Here is a 15,063-nt window from a genome sequence, read left to right as displayed (position 1 = left end):
AAGTAAAGGTAACTGAAGATATCTTTTGCGCCCCCCCTCCAGTTTTTTTTGTATCAGCTACTGGTTGAATTTGAAGCAGAGGAAGCAACAAAGGTGCAAATTAGAAAAATTATATTACCGATACTACAGCCAGTTAATCCATCAAGATGAAAATAGATTCACAGAGAAAAGGTTGCGGTTACAATTAGAAAAATAGAACTCACCTATTCTTCCATCAAAACTGCCTGTGCCATCATTCAAGTCTGCCATTTCTGATAGCATAATTTGCTCGTTGATTTCCTCTTTGTGCTCAAAGAAAATATACTTGACAGCTAACACAAGGAGGAGGATTAAAATCACAAAGTGCTCAGCACTGACAGTCAGCCACCTGTGAAATAAATGGAAAATTACAGTAATACTTATGTGATTTACATTTACATAATATGTACACAGAAAAAAAACTCCTACAGTGCACAAATACGAAGGAAAGGGCTTTAATATTAAGGTATGTTTCAAATATCACGAAAAGCTTTCAAATGTAACTCCAAAAAGGCAAACAGGAGGGTATATTCCAGGGACAATCAAAGTTGGAATTCTAATGATTATTTTCTATGAGAATAAGCAATATCATCATGCCTAGAGCATTTACCTTTTTCCTAGAGCTAGACCAGTAAAAGAAAACGTTCTTAAAAAGCCCAGGGTAAACAACAGAGACTAAGTCATGCACCATTAGAAGCAGAGAGCATCTATAAGGCTTAAAATAGCTTAGGGGCGATAGGAATGTAAAGGGAAAACAATCTGTAATTCACTAACAGAAATGAACCGCAATTATGATCAAGAGCTGAATCTACTTGGTTTGCAATGGTTAAAAACTGTAAGATGCTTAAATTTTCATAAGCGTTAAAAATATTTTATTTCAGATTCCAATATTATGAACCTTATAAAATCCAAAGTTAAAAATTTCAAAGCTCAATTTGTATTGGTGAAGAATCAGTTGGCAATACTTCATGCCTTTCGAGATCAAATTTACCAATGCATCAAATGGTGAGCAACTGTACATCAGTGTTGCTATGACAAAGCCTTTTATAATGAATTCATATTTTGAGCAATTGTTAGTAGAAAATCTGGCCTACACATCATACAGACAAGAAAAAATGAGGAGGCACGAATATACTGCAGTACAGCCTCACAGTATGATATTTAACCATTCCAGGGAACTCATCGTTAACTGAATTACACTGCATTCTTGAATCAATATCATTTACAGATGAGAAATCGTAGCACAGAACATTAGCATCAATCCAATCAATATACACAATAGAGTCAATGCGAATGAAATTTTATGGATTATAATTATTGAAAATTTAATATACATGAATGCGTACACAAACCAAGTGAAATTTGAAATTTTCAAAAGCGCAAGGGAAATCAAATGCAATTTTATATCGATTCCATCTTTAATCAAACCCATTTATGGAGGGAGTCTGCATTATTCCCATAATTAATAGGTATTCCAAGTATTGAAGGATAGATATAAGCCAGAGCATTGAAGCTTCAATAAGTTAGCTTTTAGTTGATCCCTACCAATTTTAAAATGCATTTACCACTCCAAAAATATCCTAGGCTTTGCATATCACTTGAGATGAATTGATTATGGTGAGCAATTATTTGAGAAGGAAAAGCAACACAAAGCCTCTACTCCAGAAATTCAAAAGCAATCTTCTTCCACAACTTTTTACGACCTGCAGCCTGCGTTGCAAAAGTGGCAAGGCTATGCGGTTACATAACTGGATTTGAAGTGATTAAAAAAATATTAATTTACAACATTAAAAAAATTATCTCTTCCCAGTAGCAGTTTAAAAGTTAAAACAACTGTTTTGTGGGTTTCAAGTGGCCCAAAGGGTGTGGTTGGTGACTCCTGTTATATAAGCTGATTCTTCACAACACTAAAGACATTTCAATAGCAATACAGAGGTCTAAAGTGCTGAAGGAGGAGCACACAAACAACTATGTACGTTGAAATATCCAAGAAACCTACAAACGATAATAACAACTAGTTTGTGAACATCTTAAAGAGGAAACTATTGAAGCTGTTTCGTGGTATTAATATTAAAACCAAGTGAGGAGACTTTATCTACTGAGGAACTGAGTTGCTTTCATGGGCCTACAAGCGCAATAAATGAACACTATGTTATTGTAAGAGGTAAACAGCTCCAAAACTGAAGAGATAACTTACGAAAAATAAATTTTTTCATTACTTTATAGTACAATGATATGGTAGCCACTATTCAAAAGAGTACAGTTGCTTTACGATGAACCAAAATAACAAATGAAACAGAGAAAACTCAGAAGAATTAGGGTAAGGGAACCAATCAGTAAGAAGGATCAGCTTGAATTTCAACGACATATGGCCATCAAGTACAAGGATTTGTTTCACTTAGTTCATTTGACTCCTCCTCAACACATTTTAATGGTGACGTGAGCATTGCTTACACAGGTTTTATTTCCCTTGACTTACTTCATGATATATACGTGGACGTCCATGTCCTCTGTCCTGTTGCTCGAGGCCATAGCATGATCAGCCACCAGCGGAGAGCGAGGCTCCACCTCAGGGATGTCGCTGTGTTCACCCGTTCCAAACGGCCACCGACTGGGAGAATGAGGAGGATAGGGCAAACTTGGCTTAGATTCTTAGGTAAACGTTAAGATGCTCTGAACTTTCGTCACCAAAATAACACCTAATAAAAACCCATACTCTACACTATCTCCACATCCTAAGACTTCATCATAAAAATCTTGTATTCATAAAACGTAAACAATAACCCAGCTAGCACAAGTAATAATATATGCATAGAATATTCCTGAATTCTATGGATACGAAGCCTTTGAAAAATATGACATCAATTGCCAAGGAGGATTTGACATTGGCATAAGATATGATATCTCTCAAGAAAGAGCATATCCATAGAAAAAAGTATACTCTATGTACCTATCACTTTTGCTAGCTGGGCAGCGCACACAAGGGTACAATATTCAAGGAAATAACTAGACAGCAGCACACCTTTATGTAGTTATCCAAAAGTACACATAAAGTTTACGCTGCATACCTTTATATAGTTACCCAAAAGCGCAAATAAAAAGCGTTAGTTCTAGAAAGGAAAAATCATTTCCTTGACTGGGTTGATGTTGGGCAAATGGTTTATCCTATGAGGAATATTTTACACTCTATGCACACTAATGGGTGATTCTATGTAGCTACACCACTGGAAAATCTGGAGTTATTTCCCTGAATAATGTCTATGGTAAATGCCGTAGTATTCTAAGTTCTAGGTTCAACCTCGGAGACTGTGGTGCTATGCGCACAAACATGCTGCATTGTGGCACAATATGTTTGGCAGCATAAACCACCTTTTCCTTTAAAGCCAACAAAACTCCCCAAGGGAAAAAGATCCTTTGTATACCCAAGCATTCACGATGAGAGTCACAAAATTGTTGATGAAAAAAAAAATTCACTCACTTCATTGCTGATTCCCACAGATCTATCACGGAGGTAGAAACCATGAAGGTCCAATGTCACAGAAGAATCAAACAACAGTGGGTAGGTGACTTATAAAATCCCTAATAAATAAGCTAAATAGTTGAGTTTTCACAGAACTTGTCAAGATTTCTAAGGATCGTCGCCTTAGGAAGGATGAGAACAACTTCACCAGCATAGAGCTCCCACTGAAATGAGCTCAACAGAATCCCAAAGACCATTATTATACAAAAGGAGGCTTTGAATGGAAGTATAAGCAACCATAGCTTATCTAGATAACATTGGAGAGGCATATCTAAACTTAGAACCACCAAGCAAACCCTGCTTTTCCCCCATAAAGTCGTTCCATCTCCCCTCAGACGGTACAATGGAAGACTTTTTTTCTCTCATGCAAATCAGCCCTGCTTAACAATGGTCCCCCTCCTCAAGACTGTTCCAAAAATGAGAGTCCTTTGTGCTTCTCAGCCCCTCTACCACTTACAACATCCAAATGGAGGAAGTGCAAAATCTAAAAATGAAACTCACCCACCAAACAAACTAATTCTAACCACACTTATTTTTGGAAGGCAATTTCGGTGACGGAAAAATTATCGAAAGACAGGCAGAAGCGCCATCCAAAATATTTGAAAGCACATTTAAACTTCATATAAATACTAATCCAAGGACAGGTTACAAGGTCTCAGCCACAAATGCTTGCTTGGTACTTAATTTTTGTTTTGGAAAAGCACCAGGTTTCAGACTAAAAACATTAATTTCTGCAACTTGCGAGGTAAGCATTCCACAAGGTACACTAACTTAATAAAACAAAAATTCTTGACTTCCGAATAAAAAATTAAAGCTTGGAATTACAAGCAAAAAATTCATGAAAATTTAGATACGTTTTCGATAAACTACAGGGTACAGAGTAACAACTTTTCATTCAGGGCGAACATGATTGGTATGAGAGCATTCAGAACTAAAACAAAGTGATTCAAACAAACCTGTGAGCATGCACCATCATCAAACCAGCAGCCATTATGATCTTCACTCTCTGAACAACTGGATTGGGTTTCTGCTCTTCATCACTAAGGACACGAAGAAGGGAATTGTTGTGCCAAGATGGTTTCTCTCCATCCGTACTACGGGACAGCTGTGCAAGTGAAGTAATAAAAGAGAACAATTATATTGAGTACAATGCTTTGATCTCAGAATACACTGTTTTATCACATTTAATAATATTAAAAGCTTTGAATAGTGAGGAACTATTTCAGTTCAAAATGACTGAACTACTGTATTGATCCACACTTATTGATAAAAACACAAGCCAAGGTTTCAATGGATGACTGTTGTCATCCTGATTTTGATTTAAAAGAGTAGATAAACTATAACCTGCGTTTTTGTTGGTAACATCGCATTTTAGTATTGAAATAAATTTTTTATAAACAGTTATATTCATACTAGATGGAGTTAAGAGCCTAAAAAAATCCTCCTCTCACAGAATTCTCAATTTTACTATTGAGTTAAAAATTTAAGTGTATTAATAGTGATTACTACAAGGTAATTCAAGTGATTCATTTACTCAAACACCAGTGAGCCAAAATTCTTATGTGGTATGAGCTATTCACATTGTAGATAAGGAGGGAATATTCATTTTAAGTTGGACTAGCATGAAATAAGATGGATGAAGAGGAGACAGATGGACATGACAGACACATTGTGTCCCCGGGACAGAGTCATCATTTTGCGCCCTTGAAAATATTATGCATTGACTTCGAAAGCAACATGGTGCTGACTAAATATTCCCAAAACATATTAGTCACAACGACGGTGAAAAATGTAAGAACATCTTTTCTCTGTGGGTAGGCTAAAGCTCCTCTAAAAATGTTAAGACTACTTGAGTCCATTCCAAAAGCCATCCATTATGGAAAGTCTGGATGAGGATGCATCAAACAGCCTTATTTCTTGAGCAATAACTCATTCAACTCTTCTACCGCCATCTTGAAATTTTTGGGGTTTATAGAACACATCCTCGTTAATATATGCCTGTACATCTAATTTGAACATTTTACCAGAGTATTGTCTGAGGTATAAAATTTTTATAATCCAGAAAAAGAAAATTGCCAATATTTTACTAAGAACCCTGGCAATTTCAAAATGGCAAGAAACAAATGATTAAATTAATCCAAAGAAAAGACGAAGCAATTGAGGGGTGGGGATGCCTTCTCTTAATGGGAGACCTGGATTCCCACAAAGAGGGATCCACCTGCAAATGAATAGCATCCTTTTTCAGAGATGTCATTTAATTCGTCATTGCAGTAACTGTAAACAGTCCATCCCTGGTGTATCCCAGATAAACTAATGCGCGAACCAGGAAGCATCACTTATCACTACAGACTCAAATTGCACCATTATGTAACACATAGATTACATGAATTTCTGGATAATTTACCTCGAGTATGAGGGACAAGCAAGCAGGATAGAAGGTCATGAACACCATGTAATTGACTATCACTGACATACAGGCAAAGCAGCAGAGAACTTCAAGCCGCTTCACTCCTGAAAATGATGGAAAAATATAAAAATGAAGTTGTGATATGGATTAGCAATTTAAGTTATAAAACTGAACAGGACAATGTTAAAGCAAAACCTTCTGGAAGAAATAGATCAAGTGCTTTCCCTTACATGAACTGGAAACTTTGAATTCAAGAAACAAAAAAAAATTCTTCAATTTTTCCATGAACAATAGGAGCAAATTAATCCCTTTCTTTAAAAGTTCTGCATAAAATGAAATGGCAATTTCCCCACTATTAATTCCTAAATTTTTAAAACATAACACATTTAAAAAATTGAACACAGGAAACATTAAATTAAAAAAGCATGTATTACATTAAATTAAATCAGTTGCAAACATTATAAATGGAAATTTCAAAAAAATAAAAGATTATCTTTATTGCAATTATCTATTTTGAAATTAATGTGCCTACAAGCTGTACTACATTATTTTTGTTCCCGAACAATAAAATTTTTCTATCAAAATTTTAGAGCACAAAATCTATACATTTTCGATATTTCCACTCCACAAACACTCAAGAATCGCCCAAGGAATCAAATCTGCTCATCTAGTGTTAGAAGGGCTACTAGAAGAGCGGATTTGATTCGGTGGGCGATTGTTGAGAGTTTGTGGAGAGGAGGTATTGTTTTCTTGGCAGCAACAATGAGGAGTCTGATTACACTATACTATACATAAGTTATGGTATTTGGTAAAGACAACCAACAGTTGAGGCCACTTGTGCAATGAGGAATGGGTTGGGAAGGAAGTGTGGAGATAAACCAAACATCAACATTATCTTGTTCTTTACTAAAGACATCAATTTGACCACAGCTTAACTTCCCATCTAACACATTAAGTGCTATATTTGAAGTGCCCTCCTCAAAGAACTCCAACAGGGCTCGGACAGTCTCTTAAAAATTTCTTCCACGTTAAAATCCAGAACCACAGGTGGAAAGACAACACTCAAATCACACCAACCAAATCTGCTTGCAATATTAAATTTGGAACAATGGGTCATAACATAAAAATTTTATTGTGGAAAACTAAATGAATTGTAAAGCAGGCTAATAAGTGCAACAGATTCAGGCCTTATGTGGTGGAAGTTCGACATATTTAAATAGAAGCTGGTAGCACTTTTCCACAATATTTTAATGCGTACGACGTAATTCGGCTCACAGAGCCATCCTCTGGCACAGTACCAGAATATGAGTCCGTGAGCCGAAACGCTTCATATGCATTAAAATATTGTGGAAAAGTACGACCAGCTTTTATTTAAAAAGAAAGCAGGCTAACACCAATTTTATTTAATTTCACCCCATCCACAGACATTGAACAATTATTTTTTTATGAAAGGTTCATGCATATAAACAGGCATGCAGCTAAAAATTAAGGATAGGGGGGGTTTTAGTAGCAACTTATACTGGGGGGGGGGTATGAAATACTGGAGCTTTGGGTGTCCCCCGCCAGAAAATTTTTAAGATAGATGGTTCAAAATGGTGAGTTTTACGGCTTTATGAGGGATATTTTATTAATTCTTACACTATTCTATAAGTAATAGTTAGAGATGCGTGAAAATCGCAAATTTGATAAATCCGATATAGATGCATGCGACATAGATGCGATGACTGGACTATTATGATATTTTTACGCAAATTTGCCTTTTTGACGGCAAAATTCATACATTTTGTGCCGAGCGCAATTTAAAAGAGCAGCAGCGGCGGAGCATCAATGCTCCGCCGACACTCACCGCTTAAAGCATGTGAATGACAGGCCAGCTGCTAGTCGGGTGGGACTCTACATGGCCGCGAACTACAAGTGGGCGTGGGCAAGCTACACCTCCGCCACTATACGTCTTGTTCCTTAATTTATTATTGTTCTACAACATAATTATTTAAAATATTCTGTATTTTGTCACATAACTGTGTTTCACTACATTTTCTCGTCATCTACCTCATTATGAAAATAAAAAATAGACGCTACAAAATGCGATAAACTGTTATTGAAAGTGAGACAAAATAAAAATGAAAGTGCAATTTTCACGTATCTCTAGTAATAGTTATACAATTAAGTAAAATGGATTGAATTTTAAAATTTCTTTGAGTTCTTCTGGGGGTTTATCCCCCAAAACCCCCCTCACTGTGCCACTGGATATAAATACATGATGAGTTGACTGACCTGAAAGAGTACCAATGCCAATGACTAATGTTTCCACCACTGTATCCAGAGTTATGGTGGGTCCAAGCATTGCCATTCCCCGGGCTATGTTGGTTCGGACTTCAGCACGACTACAGGAGCTCAAGGCAAACTGAGCGAGCAGTGTGGCTTTGGACAGGTCAATCAGAAGCAGGAAAAAGAAGAGAGCATCCCTGAGAGGAGAAAGGAGGACATAAATTCATAAATAATAGACACCAGTAAAAAAAAGCATTTATTCATGCCACCTTGACAAATTCATAATTTCATTATACAACTGTCATTCATTCACAGATTCAAAATTTGGTTTGAATAGGTGAGGGTAGGGCTCGTCCCAATCCAAACCAGAGGCATACATGGTAGGGAGGGCAGCCCCTTTCCCTGGGTCACCTTGCCATTGAAGGATTTTTGTTTGAGGGTTCACCTGGGATATGAATGTGGGACCTTTAGATCAGCACTCCAACTCTTTACCCACTAGGAAACCATGCCCCACAAGTTCACATGAAAATGCATTGAATTCCATCTTGTATTTTCTTACAATTTATAAATAAAAAACGAACTCCACAAAACCACAAGTAATTATGAAAAATGTACGTGGTTTTGTATTTTTTAAATGAATCGAAGATGAATAATTTCTACTTGGAGCAGGATTTAAAGTAATATACTAATATAAAAATATTTTCGTTAAGATAACAAGTAAAATGCATTTTATATTCTATATCTATTGTAATAATTAGCATAAATCTAAAATTCAAGGGCGAGAAATCCACTGGGGTTAGGAAATTTAACTATCCAGCAGTACTGTACAAAGATACACCAATTGACCGCATAGAAGTCGAACCTATTGTTCAAATAAAAGTGGGTAATATGGGAAAAATATGGTGGTTTTCATAATATTCGAAAGCACTCAAATACATTTCCTCGTTCACCATATTTTTATCACTAGAGTTTGGGAAATAAAAAGACCTTATTATTCCATTATTCAATATGTCTACTACTTCGGCTATAATCCTTGCGCAGATACGTATACGTCATGCACTCCTGCCGAGCGGGTCACCGCTTCTCAGTGAATTACCTACAGATTGTCCGCGCGTAGTTCGTCGGTGTAAACACTGTTGTGAGTGGCCATTCCCTCAATGAGCGGTTTTTTTCTTTGAGTAAGGATTAGTAGAGGGCGGGTGACGTTACAACTTTGGTCCCAGCATACCTCGAGCGTCTCCATGGTAACGTAGTATTGAGTCACGTGACTTGGGTTTAATTTGCGAATTTTAAACTATTGCCGTGCATATCGGTACCGAGAGAATCATTAAAGGGAAGTTCAGTGACCCTTCATCGGTGAGTTAAGTAAAATGTATTTACATAATGTATGTACACAATGTATACATATGACGGGTACACGTGCTTACCGAAGAGGGTTTTAGCTACCCCCTTCCACTCTCATCCTTACTGTATGGGTTTCCATGAAAGACTCAATAAACCAGAATTCAAGCGACGTCACCAACTCATGAAAAGTGGGCAGTAATTTTCGCGTATTATTAATTTTATAAACTAAAAGAGAATGGCAGAATGAGAAAAATTTTGTTTTCGCCGTAACTTGACTTTCCCATTCATCACCCGCATTAGTTTAATGAAATACGATTTTGGATATAAAAAAAACAACCTCGTTTTGCGAATATGAGCAGTCGAATTTGAGCTTACAATGACAAACCGATCAGGGTCATGTAGGACGGGGGGAGAGAGCAATTATCGACCTTGGAATCCTTTATTCATTTGGGCTAATTCTATTAGCGCATTTTCATAGTGAGACAAGTTCAGGGAAAATATTCTTACGACACACATTGAGAAAGGCTATTGATAACGCACAGTACACCAAACTCAAATTATAAACTAAAGATTTTGAATCTAGAGCATAGAGTGTAGACCCATTAGGAAAAACAAGAAGATGAGTAAAATTATAGGGTGAAACACTATCGCATTGGTTCACCTGAAGTTCGAACCGTATCATGCCAGTTACGGCTCTACTACCTTACGAATAACTCGGATCTGATTGTGAATGAAGTGTTGCGTAAATTAAGGGGTAAAGTTTTTAACGGCTGACTTCCGACTGGATATTCAAAAATTACATTCATACGGTAGAGTTTCAAAGACAATTTTGACCTTCAGGAATCTGGAAAGTGTGGAAAGCCATTAAATGATTAATACAACAAATTTATACATTCCACTAAATAATAATACTTAGAACATGGAACATTAAAGCTGTTTTATTATTCATATAATTGGATTTCCACAAAGTTAACTAATCAACGTATTAATTTCAACAGAAATTTATGCTGCCATGGGACGGATCCCAGTCCAAACGAAAAATTTTCTTACGACAATGAATATTTATCCATTTCCGGTGATGTTCCACTCATGGAACTATTAGATATTTTCCTTCTATAATTTTATTCAAGTTGAGTAAGCGCAGAAAAAGTTCTACGATCTGTTATTTATTTAAATAACTAATTACCCATTCAAATTATCTTCTTCCTTAGATTACTCTCACTCCGAAAATGTTCGGCCCTTTTCCACTTTTAAATCAATAAGCATACTTCATAAAATAGTGAGCAGATAGGTTTAAAAAACAGCTACCTTTCAGAGGACGCACCAAAATCTCTAGATCGGTGAACTTTTTACGTGCGCTATTAATAGTAGAAAACCAAAAACATCACCTTGAAATTTACTAGGTACACAGGGTAGACATAAAATTTTTGCTGATCTTTGGTGATGGGAAATTTGTAAATTCAACTAAGCCACAGCTTTTCTGACAAGGAAAGTATCAAAGGGCAGGAATTATTCCTTTAGGACACTGACAGTGATTCTCTTCCGTTGACACATTCGCATGGACAACTATTTGACACGTGGAGCAAACATACAATCATTCACGCGACCCAACAAAATAAGTTGCGCAATCATTCGTTCCTTTCAACTGTGTCCATCACACGTAGAAACCTCACTACGGTACCTCACTCGGTATTAATCACAAACGAAGGGAACACGTGGAAATCATTAGGAAGCCCCTGTAAATCCAGAGAGTTCTCCGCCGCAAACAACTCTTAATCAGACGATCAGAACACGACAATCTAGTTTATTCACCATTCCCACATATGCATTTATAAACATTTTCACCCTCCGCTGTGATAGTGAGGGGGAAAATGGGAAAAATTCCTCGTCGACTAATTCCAAAGAAAAAACTTTGAAAACATCATTGTAATACATTACCGGCCTCGTAAGCGGCGAGGTACGATCCGCGCTTGCTACTCTAGAGGTCGCGGGTTAGAATCCCGCCTGGGTGGATTTCCTACTAGGCATGTATGTACGTGAAAGTTTCATCAAATTAATTGTATTTTTAAATTCAGTTCAAATAAATACGAATTTATTATGGCCCATGAGAAAATCTTACGAGTAAAACGCATGACTGGTGCTTCGGTGCCCATTTTACTTCGACGTAAAATAATTATTAAGTTTCCAAAATACTTAGCACATGAACTATTGGATCGAAAAACCTGGGATATTCACGACGCTGTACATATTTTACGAATTACATACTAACTGACCGTTTAAAAGCGAATTATATAAAAAGAAGATAACCCACTCCGACTGATCAAGGTCGCTTTTTCAGTTTGCAATGAGCTTATCAATTGTTTTTATCGACACTTCGTTCCGACATCGTAAAATAAAGTCGCCCACAGTTTAAAAATAGATATCGAAGATCTTCTATCGAAGATCTATATTTTTTCACAATATCTTTAGTTAGAACTTTAAGTCAATCTCAACAGTATTTAGTGACCACTACAACTCTAAGCACTGAACTGAAATTAATGGGATGCTGATCTCTCAGCACAGCGCACTGGAGCAGTTGAAGCGGGTCAGGCCTTTAGAAGATGGCCAAAATGTATTTGAAATTGAAAAACGCGCGTAACTCGAGCGTGAGGATAGTGATTAATAAGTCGATTTAACTATTTCATAGACCTGCGGTGAATTATAATCCAAGGAACTGATCAATTAGAATTACGTGAACAGAGAAAAATAATTGAGGGTTGCACGTTCTTCCATGAACTTGACTGAAGAGCTTCTCGAGGTCTGTCTCAGTGTGGTATTCTATTGTTCAGAGTTCACCAATGTTGCAGGCATTCCATCCCTTCTACACTCAAATAGAAGGATTAATTATATTCAGCAGTTTCAAATTCGTTCTGACGTAAAATGTGACGCAAATTTCATTTATTTTATTTACCTTACTTTTACTAGCAATCAAACTGCGCTTCAAGCTCAGGGCCGGATTTACCCAAAGTTACGCTATAGGCACCTCTCCATTGAGCGCCCCTCCTCACTTAAGCCCCCCCCCTCCCCAATTTTATAATAGGGCATTGCCACTCGCATGAGGTAAGGTTCGGAAAAAGGAATAAACAGATATATGGCTGACAGCATAAGTTTATGCTTGAATTTTTAGGCAGGGAAAACATAGAAAATTCAATTGAAGAAAAACAGCTTGGAGTAGTAAAACTAAATGAAACAGTTTAACTTTTATGCAACTAAAGCACTTTGTGAATGCCCTTTCTAAAAATAACGCCTAGACTTAATTCATACAACAAAAAAGAAGATTAACTTCAAAAATAAAAACATTGCGAACTGCTGTAACTGATTGAACTGTCGCCCTTGAAGGCGCCCCTTGGACTGCGACGCCCCTATGCACGTGCATATTTTGCCTCACGGTAAAACCGGCCCTGTTCAAGCTGGCTTCAGCAGTGAATGCGATCGTGGCCTCCGAGGTTTTGGTTACAGTCAGACAGCTGTAGTCAACATACCGTGTCATGTCCTAGCATTGGTACAACAATTTTTCATTCCATCCAGTGGAGTAAATATCAGTTAAGGATAAGCAGACAGCAGGTTGAGCAACATAGAATTATTTAACCCTTGATTAACATCTGGGCAAAGGTAGGACTGACGTTTCTGAACACAGTAAAAGAGAACATAAGCTTGAACGGATGTCACACGTTCCATTGAAAAACGTCAAAAGAGGTGGTTGTTTGGGCATTTCATTCTGCATTTTATGAGCCATCACACGAAGACATAATTTACAAAAAAAACATGGAAGTACCGAATCGTATCCGAAATATTTTTACTAGCGTTTGCAAGAGATGTTACCCATATTAAAAATCGAACATTACCACAAAACTTTGATTTTCAACAGAGGTGACATACCAGGGAGCATCATTCATCACTACAGATTCGAACTACACTATTATTGCTCGGATGATGTGGATTTCTGGATACTTTACTTTCTTTAATTTTTCTCTGGATGCTTCCATTCCATCCAGTGGAGTAAACATTGGTTGGTGATAGACAGCAGATCGAGTAACAAAGTAATGACCACCCGCGTGAAGTTAAGACAGACTTTTCTGAACACAGAAAGAGAGAACGCAAGCTTGAATGAATGAATGACACACGTTCCATTGTAAAAGAGCGGCGCAAAGGTCGAACGAAAGAAAAAAAATCCGTGCCCTAATCTGTATCTGCCATCTGAGAAGAACGCCGCTCAAAATTCAAAATGAAAACAAACTCGTCTATGACGTCAAATGTACGTAAACTGACCAGCTTAGGTTCGTAGGGGAACATCTGGGACGCTTCAAACTGAAAATGAAGGTAAGTCAGAATGTTGGGAACTTTTAACATGACAATACGAGGGTCAAGGAACTCAGCAATTCAAATAAGTTTAATATTTTTCACCATGACCACCAATCTATGAAATGACACTATAACCAAGAAATATATGACTTTTTTTGCATAATTAATTTTCAACATTGAAAGCCTAAATGGAAAATTTTGATTTTGCGGATGGACCCACGCTATGTAATAAAAATTGTTTAATTTGTTTTTTTTTCTCAACACAACGTACGTAAGCGTACAACCTTCTCTAAAGTGCGCGCCAAATTTAAGGGAAAAACACTTTTATAAGGTCCAAAACTTGGGGTAAAAGTGACAGAAGATAAATGGGTCTGAATACTCACTTGAGATCCGAAATATCACTTCGAAGGAAATTGATGACGCTGGAACTGAACACAAAACTGGAGAAGACGGTAAAGAGGCCAGCAATACCTGTAAAAAAAAAGAAAATGAATACACGATAAATAAAAAAGTCCAAGGTTTCACAGAGGAATAAATCGAGAACATATGACAAATATGACGGAACCTTCAACCGCAGTTTCGCTACTCTACACAACGAGAAAAGCACAACAGGAAGGGTGAACAAAAATTAAATTTAATGGGTCCATAATCTTGATCAAAGCACCAGAGAAAAGAGAATTTATCATAGCTAATATTTTCGTCGTCAAATATATATTCAGGCTCAAATTTTCTATTTGATAAACAAAATAGGACAGTTTTGTATAAGTCCTAACCATCCTTTAATATACCATCAAACTTGACGTGTTTTCCTAGCGAATTCACGAGCAGACTATGGGCAATGGGATAACTGAACAGGAAATATTTAGACTGAATAACTAAATTAAGGAAGTGTTACTGATTCCATAAAGCTTTTTTTTTACAATTCATTGAAAATATACTCTATTTTTCAATAAATTACTTCGACGTAAAATAATTACTAAATTTCCAAAATACTTAGTACATGAACTATTGGATCGATAAACCTGGCATTCTGTGACGTCATGGCAAAGTTAGCAGTGCCGGAACGCACTCCCCTAGTTTTTTATGAGTGAAATATTACTGTGTGTATTCTTTTACTACAAGTTATTATTTAAATTTTTTTTGTTTTGATTACGAATGTATTTGT

The 15,063-nt window shown here is 36.8% G+C and overlaps 1 protein-coding gene across 2 annotated transcripts in view; it reads right to left on the bottom strand.

Moving 5' to 3' along the window:
- LOC124168837 (3-hydroxy-3-methylglutaryl-coenzyme A reductase) overlaps window positions 1-15,063 on the bottom strand; it is a 210,303-nt gene that overhangs the window by 10,379 nt on the left and 184,861 nt on the right. For both annotated transcript variants that reach the window (XM_046547173.1, XM_046547172.1), the window contains exons 4-9: window positions 14,282-14,369; window positions 8,220-8,410; window positions 5,943-6,049; window positions 4,495-4,643; window positions 2,498-2,629; window positions 204-367 (exon numbers count right to left, since the gene is read on the bottom strand). In XM_046547173.1, the coding sequence (XP_046403129.1) occupies window positions 204-367; window positions 2,498-2,629; window positions 4,495-4,643; window positions 5,943-6,049; window positions 8,220-8,410; window positions 14,282-14,369 (831 nt within the window). The remainder of the gene's footprint in view (window positions 1-203; window positions 368-2,497; window positions 2,630-4,494; window positions 4,644-5,942; window positions 6,050-8,219; window positions 8,411-14,281; window positions 14,370-15,063) is intronic.

Source organism: Ischnura elegans, chromosome 12, assembly GCF_921293095.1.
Source record: "Ischnura elegans chromosome 12, ioIscEleg1.1, whole genome shotgun sequence".
Taxonomy (NCBI): Eukaryota; Metazoa; Arthropoda; class Insecta; order Odonata; family Coenagrionidae; genus Ischnura; species Ischnura elegans.
Note: the sequence above shows the minus strand (reverse complement) of the source record. Positions and strands in the feature narration are given on the sequence as shown.